Source organism: Quercus lobata, chromosome 4, assembly GCF_001633185.2.
Source record: "Quercus lobata isolate SW786 chromosome 4, ValleyOak3.0 Primary Assembly, whole genome shotgun sequence".
Lineage (NCBI taxonomy): Eukaryota > Viridiplantae > Streptophyta > Magnoliopsida > Fagales > Fagaceae > Quercus > Quercus lobata.
The window spans coordinates 19,411,420-19,432,005 of NC_044907.1; the positions used below are offsets into that span (position 1 = coordinate 19,411,420).

Consider the following 20,586-nt stretch of genomic DNA (forward strand, 5'->3'; position numbering starts at 1 on the left):
AAAAATAAAAAAGCATTTGTTGAAGTAAAAGAAAGGATATTGAAGAAGCTTCAAAAGTCGAAAAGAGAAGTTGCTATTTCAAGCCGGGAAAGAAACACTAATCAAGGTAGTGGCCTATGTCATTTTTATATATGCTATGAGTTGTTTCAGTTTAGGCTCTTAGAGGAATCATGCGAGACTTGGTTTCTAAGATGTGAAAATTCTAGTAGATTCATATGGACAGAGAAAGGGAAAAAAAAAACTAGTTGAGATAGGACAAAATGTGGGTACCCAAGTAACAAGCAGGAATGGGATTTAAAGCACTTTGTGAGTTTAATTTAGCTTCTTTTTTATGTTTTTTTTTTTTTTTAAATTATAATCGAGTTTAATTTAGCTTTACTAGCAAAGTACGGTGGCAGTTAATGAGTGATAGCAGTTCACTTCTTTAGAGTAAACTAAACAAAGCCAGATATTTTCTAATAAGCAATTTCATGGAGGCAAATTTGAATGGAGCTGGTTCATATGCTTAGAGAAGTATCTTTAGGGGCACGAATGATGCTCAGTATATGTATGAGATGGAGAATGGGTGATGTCAAGATTTGGAGTGACAAATAGCTCTCCACCCCAACACCTTATATGCTAGTCTCACCAGTAAAGCTCCACCCCGAAGCTGTAGTGAGCTCACTAATTGATCATAGATGAACATAGCAGAGAGTGGAACTGAAGATTGATAGACTACATCTTCATGCCATAGAGATGAAAAGCAATAAAGGAAATTCCAATGAGTTGTAGGTTACCCGAAGCTAAATAGATTTGGATGCTACATTGTCAAAAGTGTGTATTCTATTTTGATGAAGGAGAAAGGAATGCAAAAACTAGAGGGGAGCACAACTGCACAAGTAGACACGAGTAAGAAGTTGTGGAAGAAGTAAATATAGACTCTTCAGATCGGTTTTGGCACTTTCTGGCAGCATGGAAAAAAGCTGCAAGAGTCAAGAAAATACATTTTTTCACACTAGTTTACTTCAATTGTAAATTGGCAAGTTGTTAATGGTATGTGATAATGTGGAATCAGTAACTGACCCATATGAGGACCAATAAATATTCACAAACTCAATTGCTACAAAAAATATGGTGAAAATTATTATGCCTATAACATTATTAAATAAGTTGTGAAAAATATTATATCTCTTTTGGATGAGATAAATGTAAGGACTATAGATGGAATGATTATCACCTATTCTATTCTAGATTTTTCCTATTCTAGATTTTTCCTATTCTAGATTTTTGCCTTGAGAAAGTGGAAAATCAAGGTTCTAATTCATTTCTTTAGAAATTTGTTTTTTTTTTTCTTGTTCAATAAATTATACTATAGGAGCATTCATATCAGCTTATATAAAAATCATGGTTTAGTTTATAATAAAAACCTAGTCTTTGCAGAATTTCCAGCACCACTTTCTCTGGGAGATAGTCTGACATTACTAACCCTAATTTCAAGGTTTTCTGAAATTTTCATTTTCAATTTCAAGCTTTGGTTCGACTTTCTATGTTTTTTTTTTTTGGCGCTGTTCTACTTTGTTATAATCAAACTAATTAGCGCCAAGATTTTTAACTTTTATCACAAAAATTAGGGGCAAGACTCCCGCCATGTACCAAATTGGAGCAAAATGGACCGTATTGGACTAAAGTAAATTGAATAAACAAACCTACACTACAGTTGAAATAAAATCAGAGATAAAATACAGCATTCTCAATTGATATCATCGTGAAAATATTCCTACAATAAATAATCAGCAGAACAGCAAATATACTACAGCAGAAAAATGTAATGACATCAATTCCCCCTTCAAGGAAGGCAGGTCTTAACAATCAGGTCCCAAAAATCCTATTATCTATTGCAGTTCCTTACCTGACTCACTAAGTTTAAGCAACTAAAAACTGTCATATGACACAATTGACACGGAGACTTCGCCTAAAAGTGACTTCACAAGCTTCAAACTTTCTCAATGGGCAAAAACATAGTCATTGCGTTTTGGTGGTCTATCAGGAACTGAACCTGGCTTGAACTTGGAAGCCTCGTGTCTTGCAAGTTCATTAGGAACACTACTGTTACTCTGGATAAGCATCTGCTTGAGATCATAAAACACATCAGAGTCTGAAAGAGTCAAGAATGTAGTGGCCACACCCGTCTTGCCTGCACGTCCTGTTCGTCCAATACGATGCGTGTATGTGTCAATACTCCCATGCATATCGAAATTTATGACTTGCGCGACATTGGGTATGTCAATCCCACGCCCCGCAACATCGGTGGCAACGAGGACATTGTATCTTTTTGTCCTAAACCCCTCAAGACTAATTTCCCTCTGCTCCTGCGACTTTCCACCGTGTAAGGTTGTAACACGATAGCCTGCCTTATCCAAGTTCTTGGCAACATTATCTGCATTCTTCCTAGTGTTAACAAACACAATTGCAGTCCTATCACCAAGTTCGTTAAGCAATCTTTGTAACCTAGAAAACTTCTCCGATTCCTTAACCATCATCACATGCTGGGATATCAAATCTGTGGTCTTTCCGGCAGTACCTATAGTTACCACAACAGGATTCCTCAGATACTTTCTAGCAAGGCGCTCCACTGCAGGCGGCATGGTGGCACTAAACATATAAGTGGTTCTATAAATCTTCTTCCCATCAAGCTCTTCATCTTCGTTTTCGGGTTTCAAATTGCTAGAAGGCATTGCATCCAACACACCCATAACCTGTGGCTCAAATCCCATATCTATCATCCGATCAGCCTCATCAAGAACAACATAATTACACTGATTGAGAACCGCATAACGCCTCTCCAAACAATCAATCAAACGCCCCGGCGTAGCGATGACAACCTCACACCCTTGCCTAATTTTAAACCCTTGTTCCTCAATGGACTGCCCACCAACAATGGAGACCACTCTGATCCCCAAATGCTCAGCAAACTTATTAGTTTCTTCCTCGATCTGTTGAGCAAGCTCGCGAGTGGGTGCCATTACAACGGCATAAGGCCCTTCGGCCTCGTTCTCTTCATTCATTGGAGGCAGCCTAGTAATGTAACTGAGCATAGGGAGAACGAAAGCTGCAGTCTTGCCAGAACCAGTCTCTGCAATCCCAATCACGTCGCGCTGTTGTAGGCCGAGTGGAATGGCCGCCATTTGAATAGGTGAAGGCTTCTTGTACCCGGCTTTCTCGACCGCCTTCAACAGCTCTCGACTCAATTTGCTCTCGTCCCAAGCCCTCATAGGGCTAGGAATCTTCGAACCCCTGTAGGAGATACTGAAATCCTCCCTGAAAATCCTCCAATCTCTCTCCCTCATTTCCTCAAGCTTCTTATCACTCCAGTGCCGATCGACTCTCATGTCCAGATTGCCGTACTTTTCAGCAGCTTGTTCTTTGAGTTTCTGAGCCGCCGCCTCCTCCGGCCTCTCCTCCACCCCATCCTTCCGGCGAATCTCCTCGCGCGTCTCCTTCTCGTTCTTGGCCGCGAGCTTCTTCTGCTCGCGGCGGTCGACGCCGGCGCGGAAGCCTCTTCCGAACAAGGGCTGAGCCTCGTGAGGGTTTTGGTAGAGTGCGTTCAGGTCACGAGAAGTGTCCTCCGTGTTCTCCCAATCGAACGAGAATCTGAACTTGTCGCTGGGTCTGATAACTCGCTTCTTAGGCTTCTTCGACCCTAAGTACTGCTCTTTAATGGAGTCGAACTCTTTCACGCGCTCTCGCTCCGCCAACTTCTCCAACCGCGCGCGCTCGCGAGACTTGGCATCCTCTTCGCGGTCACGGTCTCTATTGCGTCGATCTCGGTCACGGTCACGGTCACGGTCGCGATCGCGATCGCGGTGGCGATCAGAATCGGAGGGTTTGTTGACATCGTTGCTGTTGTGGTTGTTGGAAGCGGAGGAGAGGAGGCTTTGACGGCTTTTGTTGATTTCGTCGGCTTCTTGTTGACGGCGTCTTATGGCTAAGGCTTCACGCTCCGCTCTGGTTATGAAAACGGGTTTCAAGGCGGAGCTTGGGACGTTACTACGTTTCATGGTGGAAGTCAGAGAGATACTTTGGGTTTGCGTGTGAGAGAGAGAGAAAAAGATCGCTTGGTTAAGATTAGATTATATAGTGGGCGGCCTTAGTTCTAGAGCCTTCCAGAAACACAGGTCGGTAGGAGTAGGACTATGCGTTCCCGAACCGGATAAGGACTGTGTTATTTCCAGCGTGTGGCCCATAGTACTAAGGAAAATCTAATCTTCGGTTCGGTCCATATCTATGCTTTGGGATATTTATTTTTTATTTTATGATAAAATATACTTTGGGATATTTAAGTTACGTTTAGTAAAAGTTTTTGTGCGGGTAGATATGCGAATTATCTTGCTAAAGGAGGCTGCACCTTTGATAGGGATTTTGTTGTTTTAGACACTCCTGTATTGGAAGAACTTTGTATTATTTTAGATTTTGATGTTTCTGGTCTTTATTCTTTAAGGCTTTTAGCCAACACTTCGTCTTTTATGACTAGTTAATGCAGTATTCCCCTTTAACCAAAAAAAAAAAAGTAATAGTTTTTGTTTTTTATTTTTAAAAACTTGTTTTGGGAATATAAACAAAAAATTATTTTCTTGTATTTTTTAAATAAAAAACATGTTTGGTTGATTGAAATTAAAAAGATAAATTTTTGAAGAAAAAAATAAAAAATACTAAAATATGTTGCTACTAGAATTTGAACTTTAATAGTAACTCATTAAATGAGAAGTTACTTTAAATTAAATGCGTGTTTTTATTGACTTTTAAAAATTAGAAATTGAAAATAGTTTTTTGTATGTTTTCAGTTTTCTTCACAAATTGAGTTTTGAAAACAGTTTTTGTTTTCTGTTCATTTTGGGTTGCCAAACAAGTTTTTTAGTCTCAAAAATAAAAAATTATTTTTGAAAAACAGAAAATAATGAGAAAGGCAATTACCAAACCTACCCTTGTAAATTTTCAAAGAATGTCCTGTAATATTTTCAACTGATATGAGCTTCAAAAGTGGAAAGAGAAGCTGCTATTTCAAGCCAAGAAAGAGATACTAATCAAGGTAGTGGCCTATGTCATTTTCCATACCCTATGAGAGTTGTTTTATTTTTTAGGCTCTCAGAGGAATTATGCAAGACTTGATTTCTAAGATGTGAAAATTCTAGTGGATTCATATGGACAAAGAAAGGAAAATAAACTAGTTGAGATGGGACAAAATGTGAGCACCCAAGTCACAAGCGGGAATTGGATTTAAAGCGCTTCATGAGTTTAATTTAGCTTTACTAGCAAATAGGGTGGCTGTTTTAATGAGTGATAGCAGTTCACATCTTTAAAGAGTAAATAAAGCCAAATATTTTCTAACAAGCAATTTTATGGATGCGAATATGAATGGAGCTAGTTCATATGCTTGGAGAATTATCTTTGGGGCCATGAATGGTGCTCAATATAGGTATCAAATGGAGAATAGGCGATGGAAGGAAAGTTAAGAATTGGAGTGACAAATTGCTCCCCACCCCCCGATACCTTATATGCTAGTCTCACCAGTGAAGCTCCACCCCAAAGTTGTAGTGAGCTCACTGATTGCTCATAGATGAACATATTAGAGAGTGGAACCGAAGATTGATAGACTACATCTTCATGCCACATAAATTGAAAGCAATAAAGGAACTACCATTGAGCTATAGGTTACCTGAAGCTAAATAGATTTGGATGATGACTGTGGTAACTACATAATCAAAAGTGTGTATTCTATGTTGATCAAGGAGAAAAGAATGCAGAAACTAGAGGGGGGGCATAAGTGGACACAAGAACAAGAAGTTGCGAATGGAAGAAGTAAATGTAAACTCTTCAGATCAGTTAGAGCTCTTTGTCATAATAGCTTGGATAATCTAGAAGCATGGAAAAGAGCTGCAAGGGGAAAGAAAAGAAAAATATTCTTTCACACTAGTTCAGATCCATTTTTTCACACACAAATCCATAATTGATTTATGAACCACTTTTTTAACATATCAAGCAGATGTGAAATAGTGGATGTGAAATAGTGGATGTGTGAGAATCAAAACCTAACAAATGAAAGCCCAAGTCAATGAAAAAGTTAAGCAGGAATAACAAACAAACACAAAGTGGGAAGCTCCATTGGAAATGGAGTCTATAAGGCCAACTTTGATGGGCCATCTTCAAAGATGAAAACAAAGCTAGCATGGTTCTATTATGATTGTAACTTATCAATCATAATAGAACCATCACTTTTCACTATCATAACTTTACACATTCTTGAACCTAAATATAACTTATAATAGAAAATACATATCATACAAATAGCTTGGTTGAAGACACCATTTATTTATTTTTAGTTTATACTTACCAAAAAAAATTCTATTCCACAACTGTATTCATATTCGTATGTTAATGTAGTTTTTGAGGCTAGGTTGAAGAGCCCGTTTCCACTCCTACTTGGAGAACCACATGTCATTTTCATCAACTTTAAGAGATAAAGATTATATACACTCAAATCGGTCCAATATGGTTCATTTACTCCAATTCCGTCCAATTCAATTTACTTTTGTCCAATACGGTCCATTTTGCTCCAATTTGGTCAATTCCAGGTGAATATCTATACTACTATCTAAGGGGCTTCTCCTATTTGAACTAGTCGTTTTTTTGTTTCAAATACCCCTACAACCTAAATTTAAGTAGAGATAAAACTTTAGGATAACATAGTAAAAACACATCTTTAACTCTCATGTGTAACCTTGCCTACAAAATAGGCAATGTTTAACCCCTACGTTTAACTCCAGTTGATTTTCAAACTAAGTATTACTCCACGTTTTCACTCTTCTTTTTTCTTTTCTTTTTTTTTTCCCTTTATCAAGACTTTAACTCTTTTTCTTTTCTTTTCTTTTTTTTGCATTAAAAAAAAAACACTTCACTTTTTTTTTTTTTGAATACCAGGTTTCCCTTGCTCCTTAATCTCCTTTCACATTTTTTTTTTCCCCTCAAATCTCTTTGTTTTGATTTTGAAGAAAAAAATATACTAAAAAGTAGAGATAAAACTTAAGGGTAACATGCTAAAAATAAGGGAAAATTACATTTTGCCTACCTGTGATTTGCTTGAAAAACACTTTACTTGTCTGTGGTTTAAAAATTGGGACTTTACCTACCAATAAGCTCCGTTTGTCTCCCATTACCCACCTCTGTTAAGAATAGAAGTAAATTTGTATTTTTGTTACTCTTTTATATCTTTCTTCTCTTAAAACATAAAAAATTAAAAAAAAAAATCTAAAATTTAAGTTTTAAATCATTGAAAATGATGAGTTCGAAATTTCAGAGCATGTTTTGGAGCAATCGGTTATGGATCGTTTGAATACTTTGGATACTCAATCCAAAAAACATAGATATGAATTACGAAGTCTCTTAAGTGAGACAAATCAGGAAGAAAAGCTAAGGAAAATATTGGACGATGAAAAGAAAAGGAACTTTCTGTTTAATTCACATATCATGAATATCAAGTTTATCATAGCAGAAAAGTGCATAGAACAGCCTTGTTAAAGGATATTCGCTTATCTGCTAAAGATGACAAAGGCATTGCCTTGGAAGAGGATAATAGCTTATTTGATGAAAATGGTGAATGTGATGTCTATGAGTTGACAGCATACCAAATGAAACAATGCCCATTTGTGCCAAAGGAAGTGAAGGCTAAAGTGTTGCCAACCGAGGAAAAGGTTGAAGATGGCTTGTTAGAGAGTAATGTAGGACCTGGTGTTGGTGCTGAGTCAAAGTAGCCGTGGTGAGATTAAGACCAACCTGAATGCTTTGATTTTGGAGCTACTTACCTTTGTTTCCGATGAGAGTGATATCATTCCATATCTGTAGGGTAAGATGGAGTAGCAGTGAGGTAAGGTGAGGTGACGTGCTTCTTCTTCTTCTTCTTATAAAACCTAACTTTTAGATTTTTTTTCTCTTGATTTCTTTTGGCAAAAATGCAAAACTGACTCTCTAACTTTCACATTTTTCGTTTCAATCCTCTAACTTTCAGTTTTGTCAATTCATTACTCTAACTTTCAATTTTTGTTAATATAGGGCTTCGTTACATTTCTGTTAGTGGCTGCTATTAGATCCACTGAAACGACGCTGTTTTGCATTTTATTTTTTTAATTCGAAATTAAAAGAAAATTAAAAAAAAAAAAAAAAAACATTAAGGGGAACTCGGTGTAACTCATTCCTTGCTTCGATTCCAACTGCTTTTTCACGCTCTCCTTCGCCATCATAGTCCCAACCCTAGCGTACTTCCCCACATCTTTCAAAAATTCCAACAGCTTGACCTCCTTCCACCAATCGTAGTTGTTAAGGATGACGGAGTTCTCAGAGAGGATTCTGGCGATGGTGGACTAAATGCCGAGGGTGTTGCGGCGGAGAGAGTCGAGGTCGGGACACTCAAGGGACTTGCCGGTGGGGTCGCCGACACGAGCGGTGGCTCCTTCAATGAGGGCAACGGGCTGGTGGCCGAAGCGGTGGAACCAGGAGAGGACGATGAGCCGAGGAGGTTGCCGAGGTGGAGAGATTGAGCATTGGGGTTAAAACCACAGTAAACTTTGAGAGCTGAGGAGAAGAGGAGGAAACAGCGGTGGCGGTGGCGGTGTCGTGGAGGTCAGGGCTGGTTAGGGATTCGATGAGGCCGCGTTGCTGGAGGATTTCAATGACGTTGTTGTTGTTGTTGAGGCGAGGAGGAGAGGATTGGGATTGTGTGGAGGAGTGGTAGCTGCAATAGGTGTAGGATTCTGAATCGGTGATGCGTTAGGGGAACAAATTTTTTTTTTTTTTTTCAAATTTTTTTTATTTTCTTTTAATTCTGAATTAAAAATAAAAATAAAATACAAAACGGCGTTATTTCAGTGGGTCTAACGGCAACCACTAACAGAAATGTAACAGAGCCTTACATTGACAAAAATTGACAGTTAAAGGACTGAATTGACAAAACTGAAAGTTAAAGGACTGAAATGAAAAAAAGTGAAAGTTAAAGAGTCAATTTTGCATTTTTACCTTTTTTTTTAGTTTTTTTTATGTTTTAGGAGGAGAGAGATATAAAAGAGTAGCAAAATACAAATTTACTACTATTTTTAACAGAGGTGGGTAACATGAGACAAATGAAGCTTATCTTAAGCGAGTAAAGTGTCAATTTTTAAACCACAGGTAGACAAAGTGTTTTTCGAGTATATCACAGGTGAACAAAGTATAATTTGCCCTAAAAATAATCTCTAACTCCTATGTAAAACATTGTCTACAAAATATGACAACTATCACATTAGTTACTCAACTTAGGAAAGAAAACCGCTCAATTTAGGCATGACTACCTCCCTTATTCGAGTTGTTATTATTTTTTTCAAATTCAAAATGTAAAAATCATAACTTCTCAAAATAACTTCCACAATCCTATACAATCTCATCCTCTTTGAAATTCGTATGTACTCATACTTCTTTAACGTGCAGTCCTGGCCAAGAGTTTCCAAACACTGCACAGTCACTCAAACGTACATCAAGAACATCTATTTTCTTTAATGTTGATAATTCCATCGCTGTAGATTCAAAAACTCAAATCCGAGGTTTTTTGTTTTGTGATTTTTTTCGCGGGTTTAATCATTAATAATGCTATATCGAAAACCATAGGTCACATTTTAGTTTTACGTTGTTATTTTTATGCACTCTGTAGATGGCTTTGTTGGTTTAGGTTCAGGGTATGTATTTTATAGAAACAAAGGAAGTAGAAAATTGTTTCGGTACGGTCAAATATGAATTTTTTTTTTTAATAAAAAAAATTTCCTTTTGCTGGTGTTAATATAGGTGATATGGTCCATATAGATAGAACAATGTTGGCTTAAATTGCATTTCTCTCTCTCTCTCTCTCTCTATTTTGGTATTTGACTTCATCTACATGAATGTGACAAATCACCAAGGAATTTCCTGAGCATCCAGGCAAAAACTTTGCCATTAATTGTCGAGAGCTTTTGAACCGAGGACTGGTTTACCTTCTAGAAAATTTCATTCAAATGGCATCTAAAGATCGGTGTCCACTATGCCCCAGTGCAAGAAAATGCATAAAATTTGTTTGGAGGGAAAGGATCCGGACCCAAATAAGTTCTACTGACACAATATTTGTCACTGCAAGCACCAGTAAGTTGTGTAGTGCACGAGCCGGGAGCACAAAGAGAGTATAATTTTCAAGGAGGATTTCTCTTCTTCTTCTTTTTTTTTTTTTTTTTTTTAAAGAAATAAAATGATTTTAGACATCCTACATTTGTAGACTTCTTTTCTGATTTTTTTTTTTAATTTTTTTCGAGATTTTGAGCCTGTCAATTTATCTTGGTTTTGTAATGGTTTCTTATCTAATTAATACATTATAAGATAGTCTAATTTGTTACTAGAGTAATTAATACACTCAAAAATTGCATAAGTTTCATCACACTCATTTTTCTCAAAAAAAAACCAAATAAGAAATCTCATTATCACACTCCTCTATCTCTTTATTGTGGGAGGAATTTTACTATATATAATTATTTGTTATTATTATTATTATTATTTTTGAAGTGATGTGTTTTTTTTTTTATGTTAAAGTTATAATTTTTTTTTTTTTTTTTTACAAAATTAGGAAGTAAAAACTTGGGCTACTACAAAAGCCTGGTATTTGTGAAGCATAGGAAAATAGGCGTCAACATCTATGGGTTCAGCACAACTCAATTGCACTAGCGGGCGCATTGTACTCTAGCTATACAACAGTCACAGTGTATATCAACGCCATGGAATTGCAAGTGATCACAAATAATTTCAATGTTATTTCGATTGTTTTAGTAGATCTAGATGCATATTATCAGTGGAAAAATGTGTAAGCCTCAAATCATATTATACATTTTCATTTGATGTAAATTTTTATAATTTATTTTTTGATATTTCGCTATTAAAAAAACTAGCATCTACACATTTGTTGCATGTGCTCAAATCAATCTTAACGACTCTTCTATTTTTTTTTTTAAGGGACAGCTTTTTTAAGTATACTAATTTAGGATTTTTGCATTTTCTAATCATTAAAATCCTGTAGTATGAAAATTTTATTTCAATCACAAATGCATAAATCTTATCACACTTTTAAATAATTTTGGTGACTGAAAAATGCAATAATATGCATATTATTAACTCTTACCTCAAAATACGGAAGACTGCTCAAAGGGTAGTAAAATATAATAATGTATTGATGGCGATATAAAAATAAATAAATAAATGTGTACTGACTCCTGAGAGGGTTTTCTACTTTCATTGGCGGGAATCTTGCCCCTAATTTTTGTGATTAAATTAAAATTAAAAATCTTGGCGCTAATTTGTTTGATTATAACAAAGCAGAGACAGCCGAACCAAAGACTGAAATTGAAATTGGGTTAGGGTTAGGAATGTCAGACTATCTCTCAGAGGAAGTGGTGGTGGAAATTCTTCACAGAGTTCCCGTCAAATCCCTAATTCGATTCAGGTGCGTTTCCAAATCATGGAACTCTCTAATCACAACCTCTGCCTTCATCAAATCCCATCTCACTCGATCAATTCCCAAATCCTCCAACAAATTAATTGTTAGGCACTGCGTTGATAGTCCCCATGTAGAGCACTACAAGTTAATTGACAACAACAATGACTCCTCATCTGATCAAATTCAACACATTGATTTCCCACTCACGAGTCGTCGTATAAACCATTTCCTGTTAATCGGTTCCGCGAATGGCTTGTTCAGTCTTTTTGAACAAGATCGCTTTGTTCTTTGGAATCCCTCTATTAGAAAATTTATAACCCTTCCAAAGCCTTGCATTACTGTCAAGAAGTACGGCCGTGTTACATGTCGTTCAGCATTCGGGTTTGATCCGCGGACTAATGATTATAAGGTGGTGAGGATTGCATTTCAATGTAGAACTGATACCTCTGAAGAGGCCAAAATACCTCTTGTTGAGGTTTACTCTCTTAGTGAGGGCTCTTGGAGAATAACAAGTGCTGGGGACTCTTTTTCACCCGGGATTAGTTTTGACGATTGGGGGCAACCATCAGCTTCTTTAAATGGGGCTGTCCATTTTGTAGCGAAGGATAGGGACAATAAATGGTGTCCATTAGTTTCGTCATTTGACTTGGGAGATGAGGTTTTTCGCGAGATGTCTGTGCCAAATGGTGCACTCACTGGGATTGATTATTTTCATACCTCAGTAATTGGGGGATCTCTTTCTCTATTATGTCATGATACTCATAAAAACACGGTCAACAAATTCTGTTCCATTTGGGTGATGAAAGAGTATGGCGTTGTTGATTCTTGGACTAAACTGTTCACTGTTAATCTCAACGGAGGACTTTTAAGGGTATTAGGTGTCCAGAAGAATGGTAATATATTAGTGGAGGCAAAACTACCACATCATTGGGGCATCGCTTCGTATGAACCTAAGAGCGAACAAGTTAAGAATTTGGGAATTGGTGGGAGGCCATACTATTTTTGTGTTGATAATTATATGCAGAATCTAGTCTTACTTGACAAACTGAATGATGCGGTTTCCAAAAGGGAAGCGAGCAGGAAGAGGAAATGCAGGTATAAGCTTGATTCAACTCAAGATACTGTACTGCTTTAGGATGTTAATTTGTTATCAACTTGCTATAAAGAGTGGTTAGAGCTGTTAAATGCAATTTTGTGGTTGTTGTTGACGATGAGCTTAAACATTTGCAAGCTGGAAAAATTAAATATAAAAGAAAGACTGATGTTATTATCTTTTTCTATATGCTGAACTTGTCACAGCTAATCCATATTCAATATCAAAATGTGTTTTACACTTACTGTTTCGTTAGACTTGCTTAGATTTTTCTGATATGATCAGCCATTGCTTTCTGATTTTGTGTTTTGTACATGACATGTTATTTTGCACTGTTGTACATTCAACAAAGTATAAGATGAAACTATAAAAATAAAAAGAGATGGGCCAAACATTTAAAAGTTTTTAGAACCATGTAACTGTAGCTAGAGTCATGACATTTTGTTAGGGGTTTTGATTGATTAAATGCATCACATTGTATTGAGTGTGGGAGTTGCATCAGGGTGGCCCCTAGTGACAACCCCAAGGTTTGTTGCAAAGATGTAATAAATATGGGGTTTGCCCAAAAATAAGTATTGTTTTGTTTAGCTGAATAAATGATATAGAATTAGCTTCAGCGCTGCATTTATTGATTTTGGTTGTGTGTTGATATGGAAAAGATTATTTATCCACATTGGTGTCTAGATAAATGTACTTTTGATAAGAGTGATCATTCCTCCTTTTGATAAATATTGCTTATTTCAACTTGCTAGTTTATTTTTTACCTTTTCAAAGATTTCTTTCCAAACTGGTTGTGTCGTAAAGGACAAACCTGGAGTAATCCCAAATATACCGTAGGTAGAGTCACCACCCTAAAACCCAAAACCAAGCCTAGCTTCATTACACACTCCACTTCTCCTGTTGGTACAAGCTCTGTTTTACTTAGATTAACCCTTAATTCTGAGACTGCTTCAAAACAGAGAAGGAAAACATCATATAGAGCCAAGTTGATCAGAATTTACGTCACAAATAGCATTGTATCATGAGCAAACAAAAGGGGAGAGCTGTCCATAACCCCTTCACTTCCTCCCTTAACTTGAAATGCAGCTAAGTACCCACCCTTCACAGCATTGTTTTAACATCCTATTATGTACTTCCAAAACCAAAATTAAAAGAAGCATGGAGAAAGGGTTTCATTGTCTTGGTCCTCTTGAACTATTAGAAAAGAAAAGTGTGGTTCTATTTACCATGGTTGACAACCAAATTGTCCAAATAGAAAACCAAACCCACTTCCTCCTTCACCAAAATTGAGTCTATCTAACAGATATATGAAATAACCCTAGCAAAAATAATCACATATCATTTTAGTGTACAGTTTACAAATTACTCTAAAAACACTGCCATCAAGTTTGCTTTCAAAGACATTTATTGGAAATAAACATCAAATAAGGGATTTTCCAACCTTTAATGAAAGCATTTGGATCTAACACAAGACACCTATCATTCACTTTTTTGAATTTAAGTGACATAAGCATTAAAGATTTCTCAAACTTGTAGTCATTATAGAGCTTCATTTCTACAAAACCCACTCAAGCCTCTTCAATAATAATTTTCTTTTTTTGTCTCACTGTTCTCTAACACTTAGTCTCTGGCCACAATCTTTGGTAGCCAAACTTTTCATGTTACTATTCTTTCTCTTAATAGTTGCATTGCACAGGGTTTAAGTGATAGCATAGTGGTAGTGCCATCCTTTGCGGTGCTTGATATCTCTGGTTTAAACCTCACCTCCTTCTCCCTCCCCCCCAAACTATAGATCTAGGCTGGAGATTACTCGATACACAATTCTTATGAGCAAGGTCATGTGTCCGAGGTTTACTCAAGAGGGGTTGCTTGAAGAGGTTCCTTGATTTTAAAAAAGAAAAAAGGATTAAAAAAAAATTGCACTACTTCTTGGTGCTTTTCTTTAAATTTTGGTCCCCAAAACGACAGGTACAAAAGCCAATCCACCACTCTCTAATCCACATTTTTCTTTTCTTTTTTAAATTTGATTTCACATGTCTTTATTCCTAATATTGTTTATTGACATTATTTGATTTTCCAAATTTTTATATGCTTTTCAGGTACCTATTTTTCCCAGGTTTTCTTTCCTCTTTTATCAATTACTTTGACTTGGTTTCATTGGGTTTTTGAGATTTATTAAGTTGATAGAGACATATGTGTGTTTGTGCTTGTGTTTCGGATTGGGGTTCTAGTTATTTTCTGGCAGGGTCTTGTATCTTTTTTTTCTTAAATAAAGCTTCTATTTGATTACTCTTCATGCCCGAAGGATTTAGAGGATTCTCTCTCTAGCTTCACCTTTTTTAGATAGAGGTCATTCACGCTTAAATTTGATTCTTCTTCATGCCCAAAACATTTGGAATAGGTAAAGTTATCCACCTCATTGCTTCATATGTTTGTAATTTTTCAGCTTAATATGCAAGAAATTTGAAAATGTAGACATCTTCATAACTTCCTTTTTCTCTTGTTTAAATGATTGATTGTGTGGATTTTCTATAATGGGTTGCTTTCTAATATGATATTTGTTGATTTTACTAATTGTTCAAATCATTTTTTGTATTTCAACCATCCAAGCCTTTTAGTGTATCTATTGCTACCAAATTTCCAGGTTGACTTCAGATGAAGAGCAGAGAGTACACCTGCTACAAAAGGCAAGACACCAGCTACAAGAAACAATACAAGAAGAAGAGAGTTTATGCCAGCAACTACAGCCAATAATACATCAACAGGAAACAATACTACATCAACTAGAGACAATACTAATGACTCTACAAGAGGCAATGATACACGATGAGAGAGAATGTCAGCCACAAGAGGCATCGCTATGTCAACAAGAGACATTACTGCAGCAGCGAATGGATAAAATAGCCTCTTTAATATCAAAAGTGGAGAAAATGGATACTGTAAAATCAGAATGGGTCTTTATAATTCAACAATTAAGGGGCCAGGTTATTACTTCGGTGAGCTTTTGTTATAAATATATTATATATTTTTTAATGTAAATGTATTACTTTATGCAGTATATAGAGTTGAGTTATATTGTTAATTGGAGTTATTTATCATATATTATAGGCTGAAGAAGAGACAATACTACAACAGAAGATGGAGAAAATGACCTCTTTAAAATCACAATTGGAGAGAATGGCCACTATAAAATCAAAAGTGGTATTTTTGATTCAACAATTCAGGGGCCAGGTTATTACATCGTTGTGCTTTTGTCACAAATATATTGCTTTTTTTTTTTAATGTAAATGCATTACTTTATGCAGTATTTAGAGTTCTGTTATAATGTTGATTGGAGTTCTTTATCTTATTTTTTAGGCTGGGGACATGTCTAGTGGTGCTGGAGATCAAAGTTCAACACAAGTACAACAAAGATCCTCTTCTGCAGGTCAGGAAATGTGACCTTGCAGGGGGAATGAGATTTTTTTCTTCATATTTTGTTATTATTGGGAAATTATGGTCTTGATTTGACACTCGTAAAATTTGTGATCGATATGAAAGGTTTTGTTTTATATGTTTAGAAGAAAAAAAAAAGTAGTTTTCAATGAATTTAGTAAATTATGTATTATGAGAGGATTATTATTTTAGATGGGTTTCTTGAAAGGTGATGTGTTTCTTGAAAAATTGATAAGAAGAATGGGTTTTTTCATGAATAATGGATATCAATTGTAAAGGAATGTCTCTATTGCTACTTTATTTTGTTATCTAAGATATCTTCAGACAATATAAAGAGGCCTCAGGTTAGATATGGTAATCTGTGAGAAGAAAATATATATTTTTAAGTAAAAATATATTAGTTGAGAGTCACGATGTAATCATAACCTTGCAAGGTGTTTGAGAGCACTGGATCAATATGAAAAATACCTCTTACTATACTACCCTCATTGAATTTGAAGATAAAAATATAAAAAGTAAAAAAGTGTTTGTTGAAATAAAAGAAAGGATATGGAAGAAGCTTTAAAAGCGGAAAGAGAAGCTACTCTTTCAAGCCAAGAAAGAGATACTAATCAAGGTAGTGGCCTTTGTCATTTTCCATTCCCAATGAGTTGTTTCAGTTTTAGGCTCACTGAGGAATTATGCAAGACTTGTGATTTCTAAGATGTGAAAATTCTAGTGGATTAGTATTGACAAAGAAAGGAAAATAAACTGGTTTAGATGGGACAAAATGTGGGTACCCAAGTCACAAGCAGGAATTGGATTTAAAGTACTTCGTGAGTTTAAATTAGCTTTACTAGCAAATAGGGTGGCAGTTATAATGAGTGATAGCCATTCACTTCTTCATTGAGTAAATAAAGCTAGATATTCTCTAACAAGCAAATTTATGGAGGCGAATATGAATGGAGCTAGTTTCATATGCTTGGAGAATTATCTTTGAGGCCACGAATGGTGCTCAGTATAGGTATGAGATGGGTGATGGAAGGAAAGTGATGATTTGGAGTGACAAATAGCTTCCCACCCCAATGCCTTATATGCTAGTCTCACCAGTAAAGCTCCACCCCGAAGCTGTAGTGAGCTCACTGATTGATCTAGATGAACATAGCAGCAGAGTGGAATCAAAGATTGATAGACTACATCTTCATGCCACATAGATGAAAAGCAATAAAGGAAATTCCGTTGAGCTATAGGTTACCTGAAGCTAGATAGATTTGGATGATGACTCTTTAAGTGGTAGCTACATACTCAAAGTGTGTATTCTATGTTGATAAAGGAGAAGGAATGCTGAAACTAGAGGGGGAATAAGTGGACACAAGAACAAGAAGTTACACGTGGAAGAAGTAAATGTAAACTCCTCAGATCGGTTAGAGCTCTTTGTCATAATAGCTTGGATAATCTAGAAGCATGGAAATGAGTTGCAAGGGGCAATAAGAGAAAAAATATTCTTTCACAGTAGTTCAGATTCATTATTTCACACATATCCATAATTGATTGGAAAGCCACTTTTTAACATATCGAGCAGATGTGGAATAGTGGATGTGTGAGAATCAAAACCCTACAAATGAAACCCCAAGTCAATGAAAAAGTTAAGCAGGAATAACAAACAAACACATAGTGGGAAGCTCCATTGGAAATGGAGTCTATAAGGCCAACTTTGATGGGCCATCTTCAAAGATGAAAACAAAGTTGGCATTGGGGTGATTATTCGAAACAGTGAAGGCCGAATGATTGTAGCTCTTAGTGAAAGGCACACCAATGTGGAAGATGCAAAAGCAGTGGAGGCTATGGCAGCAGGAAGAGAGCAATGCTCTGATCTTTGCGAAAGAAATAGGTGTATCAGAAATTGTCCTGGAAGAGAATTGAAAACCATAACAGTGGCTCTTTACAAAACGGGAAGATCACTCAAAGGGACTAGTTATAGACGACATTAATGAGGAGATGAAGTGCTTCAAGTGGTCATATAGACATACACTTAAGAAGGGAAACAATATAGCCCATGCACTTGCACATCGAGTGGAGCAAGAGTTGGTGTGGTTAGAAACTATTTTAGATTGTTTTATCATATAATAATGCTCCATACAAAACTTCTTTTATAACATTTTTCACAATTTATTGATGTGGATGATATATTGATATAATTTTCATAATTTATATTGAATAAAATGAAATCTGACTAGTAATTTCTAGTTTTTCTTATTAGCATGGGTTTAGTTTCACAATAAAAGTGGTTTTAGTGCTGGACCAAGGTGAAAGTGATGAATCACAACAAATTATAACAAAATTTCCTTTTTTAAAAAATCAATAATTGTAAAAATAAAGTTGCAAAAAGCCTAAATTCACAAAAATTTTCACAATTGCTAAGGTGACAAGTTCTTAATGGTAGGTGATAAAGTGGTGTTAGTCATGAATCCATATGAGAACTATCAAAAATTCACCAAGTCAACTGCTATGAAAAATACTATGAAAATTATTATACTTGTAACATTATTAAATAAGTTGTGAAAAATATTATTTCTCTCTTGAAAAAGGATAAATGACAACATGTAAGGACTATAGATGCAATGATTACCACCTATTCTATTCTAGATTTTTGGGGAAAATGACATTTTACTACTTTAAACTATACTCCTAAATACACTTTGCACCCTAAACATTTCGAATGCACATTTTGCACTTTAAACTATGATTTTTGTTACACTTTGCATTCTGACATTAATTTTATTGTTAACTTGGATTGAAAAGTATGACATCACGTGAAAAAACTTAATTGACCTTTCCTAGTACTTTAAAAACAAAAAATAAGTTACACTTTATCACCCTAAAATAAACTTATGATTACACTTTGCACCATAAACTTTGAATTTCCATTCAACTTAATAGCAAGCTTAATGTCGGGAGCAAAGTGTAACAAATGTTATAGTTTGGAGTGCAAAATGTGCATATGAAAAGTTTAGGGTGCAAATGTAATATGGGCTATAATTTAGGGAGTTAAAATGTAATTTCTCCAGATTTTTGCCTTGAGGAAGTGGAAAATGAAGGTTCTAATTATTTTCTTTAGTAATTTGTTCTTTTTCTTGTTCAATAAATTATACTATAAGGGCATTCACACCAGCTTGTGTAAAAATTATTGTTTATTTTGTGAAAAATAATTTGTCCTTTTATTTTAGTCAATCATTTTTCAAAATACTCACACCTAATTATCTATTCCACGCTCTATTTACACACAATATGCATAATTTAGTTTCTTTCTTCACCCTTGAGAAACACAAATAAATAAATTTAAAAAAAATCGGAAGATGAATAAAAATAATTAAAAAAAATCATTTTGCATAAGCAATAGTGACTTGTATATTTCATTCTTAGAGAGAGAGAGAGAGAGAGAGAGAGTTGGACCAAAATGGTATCACATAAAATGTCTAAAGCTAAGGCTTATCATTCATTATTACTATGCTTATGTTGAGCTTACACCAAGGATCATATCAACTTTTTCTTTCCATCCATTATATATATATATATATATATATATATATAGTTTCCAAGACAAGGTTGAGGAGCCCAATTCCACTCCTACTTGAAGAAACACATGTCATTTTCATCAGTTTCAAGAATAAAGATAACATACCCATTTCGGTCCAGTTTGAACCAATACAATTCATTATTCCAATTTGGTCAAATGCAGTTGAATTCAATCCATTTTGATTCATTTGGTTGATCTTACTTTAATATATTCAGGGTGAGTACATACTAAAAGTCTGTTTGAGATTCACTTATTTTGTTGAAATAGTACAGTGAAACCTACAAATAGTACCAAAAAGTGTAGTGAGACTCATAAATAGTAGCAAAAATAAACTGATTTTTTAAGCTAGAGCCAAGAGCATGCTAAGCGTGAGTTTGGATAGAGTTGAAACTTGGTTTCAGCTACATTTGCGTCCAACTTAGTGGGTCCTGTGCACTGTTCACAGGACCCATAAGTATTTTTTTCAACAAAATTTTCACTAAAATTGGGTCCCACGATACTATTCACATATTTAAAAATTATTTTCCTACCGTCTTTTCAGTTTTCAACGATAAGCGGTATTCAAACAGACCTTAAATATGCGTTTGGGTTAAGATTAAAAATTAAAATTATTTCATTATTCAGCTTATTTTTGTTACTATTTATGGGCCTCACTGCACTTTTTGACTTTATTCATGGAACCCATTGTACTATTTCAACTAATTTTTACCTTTATTTATAGTACTTTTAGTAATAATTTTTTAATTTCAACAAAATAAACGGTATCCAAACACACCCTTAAGAGTATAAATGATGCATAGATGAGGATATAAAAATAAAATAAAATAAATAAACGTGTACTATGTACGTTATAGGGTTTTCAACTTTCAATGGTGGGAGTCGGGATTTTCTTAAAAAATAACCATAAATCCGAAACTATATTATTAATTAGGCAACGTTTTAAACTATTTTCGTTTCTAATAATTCAAGTCTAGAGGACTCAATTTTGCCATT

General features: G+C 35.3%; 2 protein-coding genes across 3 annotated transcripts; one reads left to right on the forward strand and one right to left on the reverse strand.

Moving 5' to 3' along the window:
* Window positions 1–1,709: 1,709 nt before the first annotated feature.
* On the reverse strand, window positions 1,710–4,099 carry LOC115987025 (DEAD-box ATP-dependent RNA helicase 21-like). The gene has a single exon (XM_031110466.1). The coding sequence runs from the start codon at window positions 4,035–4,037 to the stop codon at window positions 1,983–1,985; it is 2,055 nt and encodes a 684-aa protein (XP_030966326.1). The 5' UTR covers window positions 4,038–4,099; the 3' UTR covers window positions 1,710–1,982.
* A 7,309-nt stretch (window positions 4,100–11,408) lies between these two features.
* Window positions 11,409–16,274, forward strand: LOC115983787 (F-box/kelch-repeat protein At3g23880-like). Of its 2 annotated transcripts, none has more exons than XM_031106562.1 (4): window positions 11,409–12,604; window positions 15,247–15,598; window positions 15,711–15,833; window positions 15,960–16,274. In XM_031106562.1, exons 1-4 carry the CDS (start codon window positions 11,439–11,441, stop codon window positions 16,041–16,043), a joined length of 1,725 nt encoding a protein of 574 aa, XP_030962422.1. In that variant the 5' UTR covers window positions 11,409–11,438; the 3' UTR covers window positions 16,044–16,274. The 2 variants fall into 2 exon arrangements, with proteins under 2 accessions (XP_030962422.1, XP_030962423.1); XM_031106563.1 differs by having other exon boundaries at window positions 15,247–15,586.
* Window positions 16,275–20,586: the final 4,312 nt, after the last annotated feature.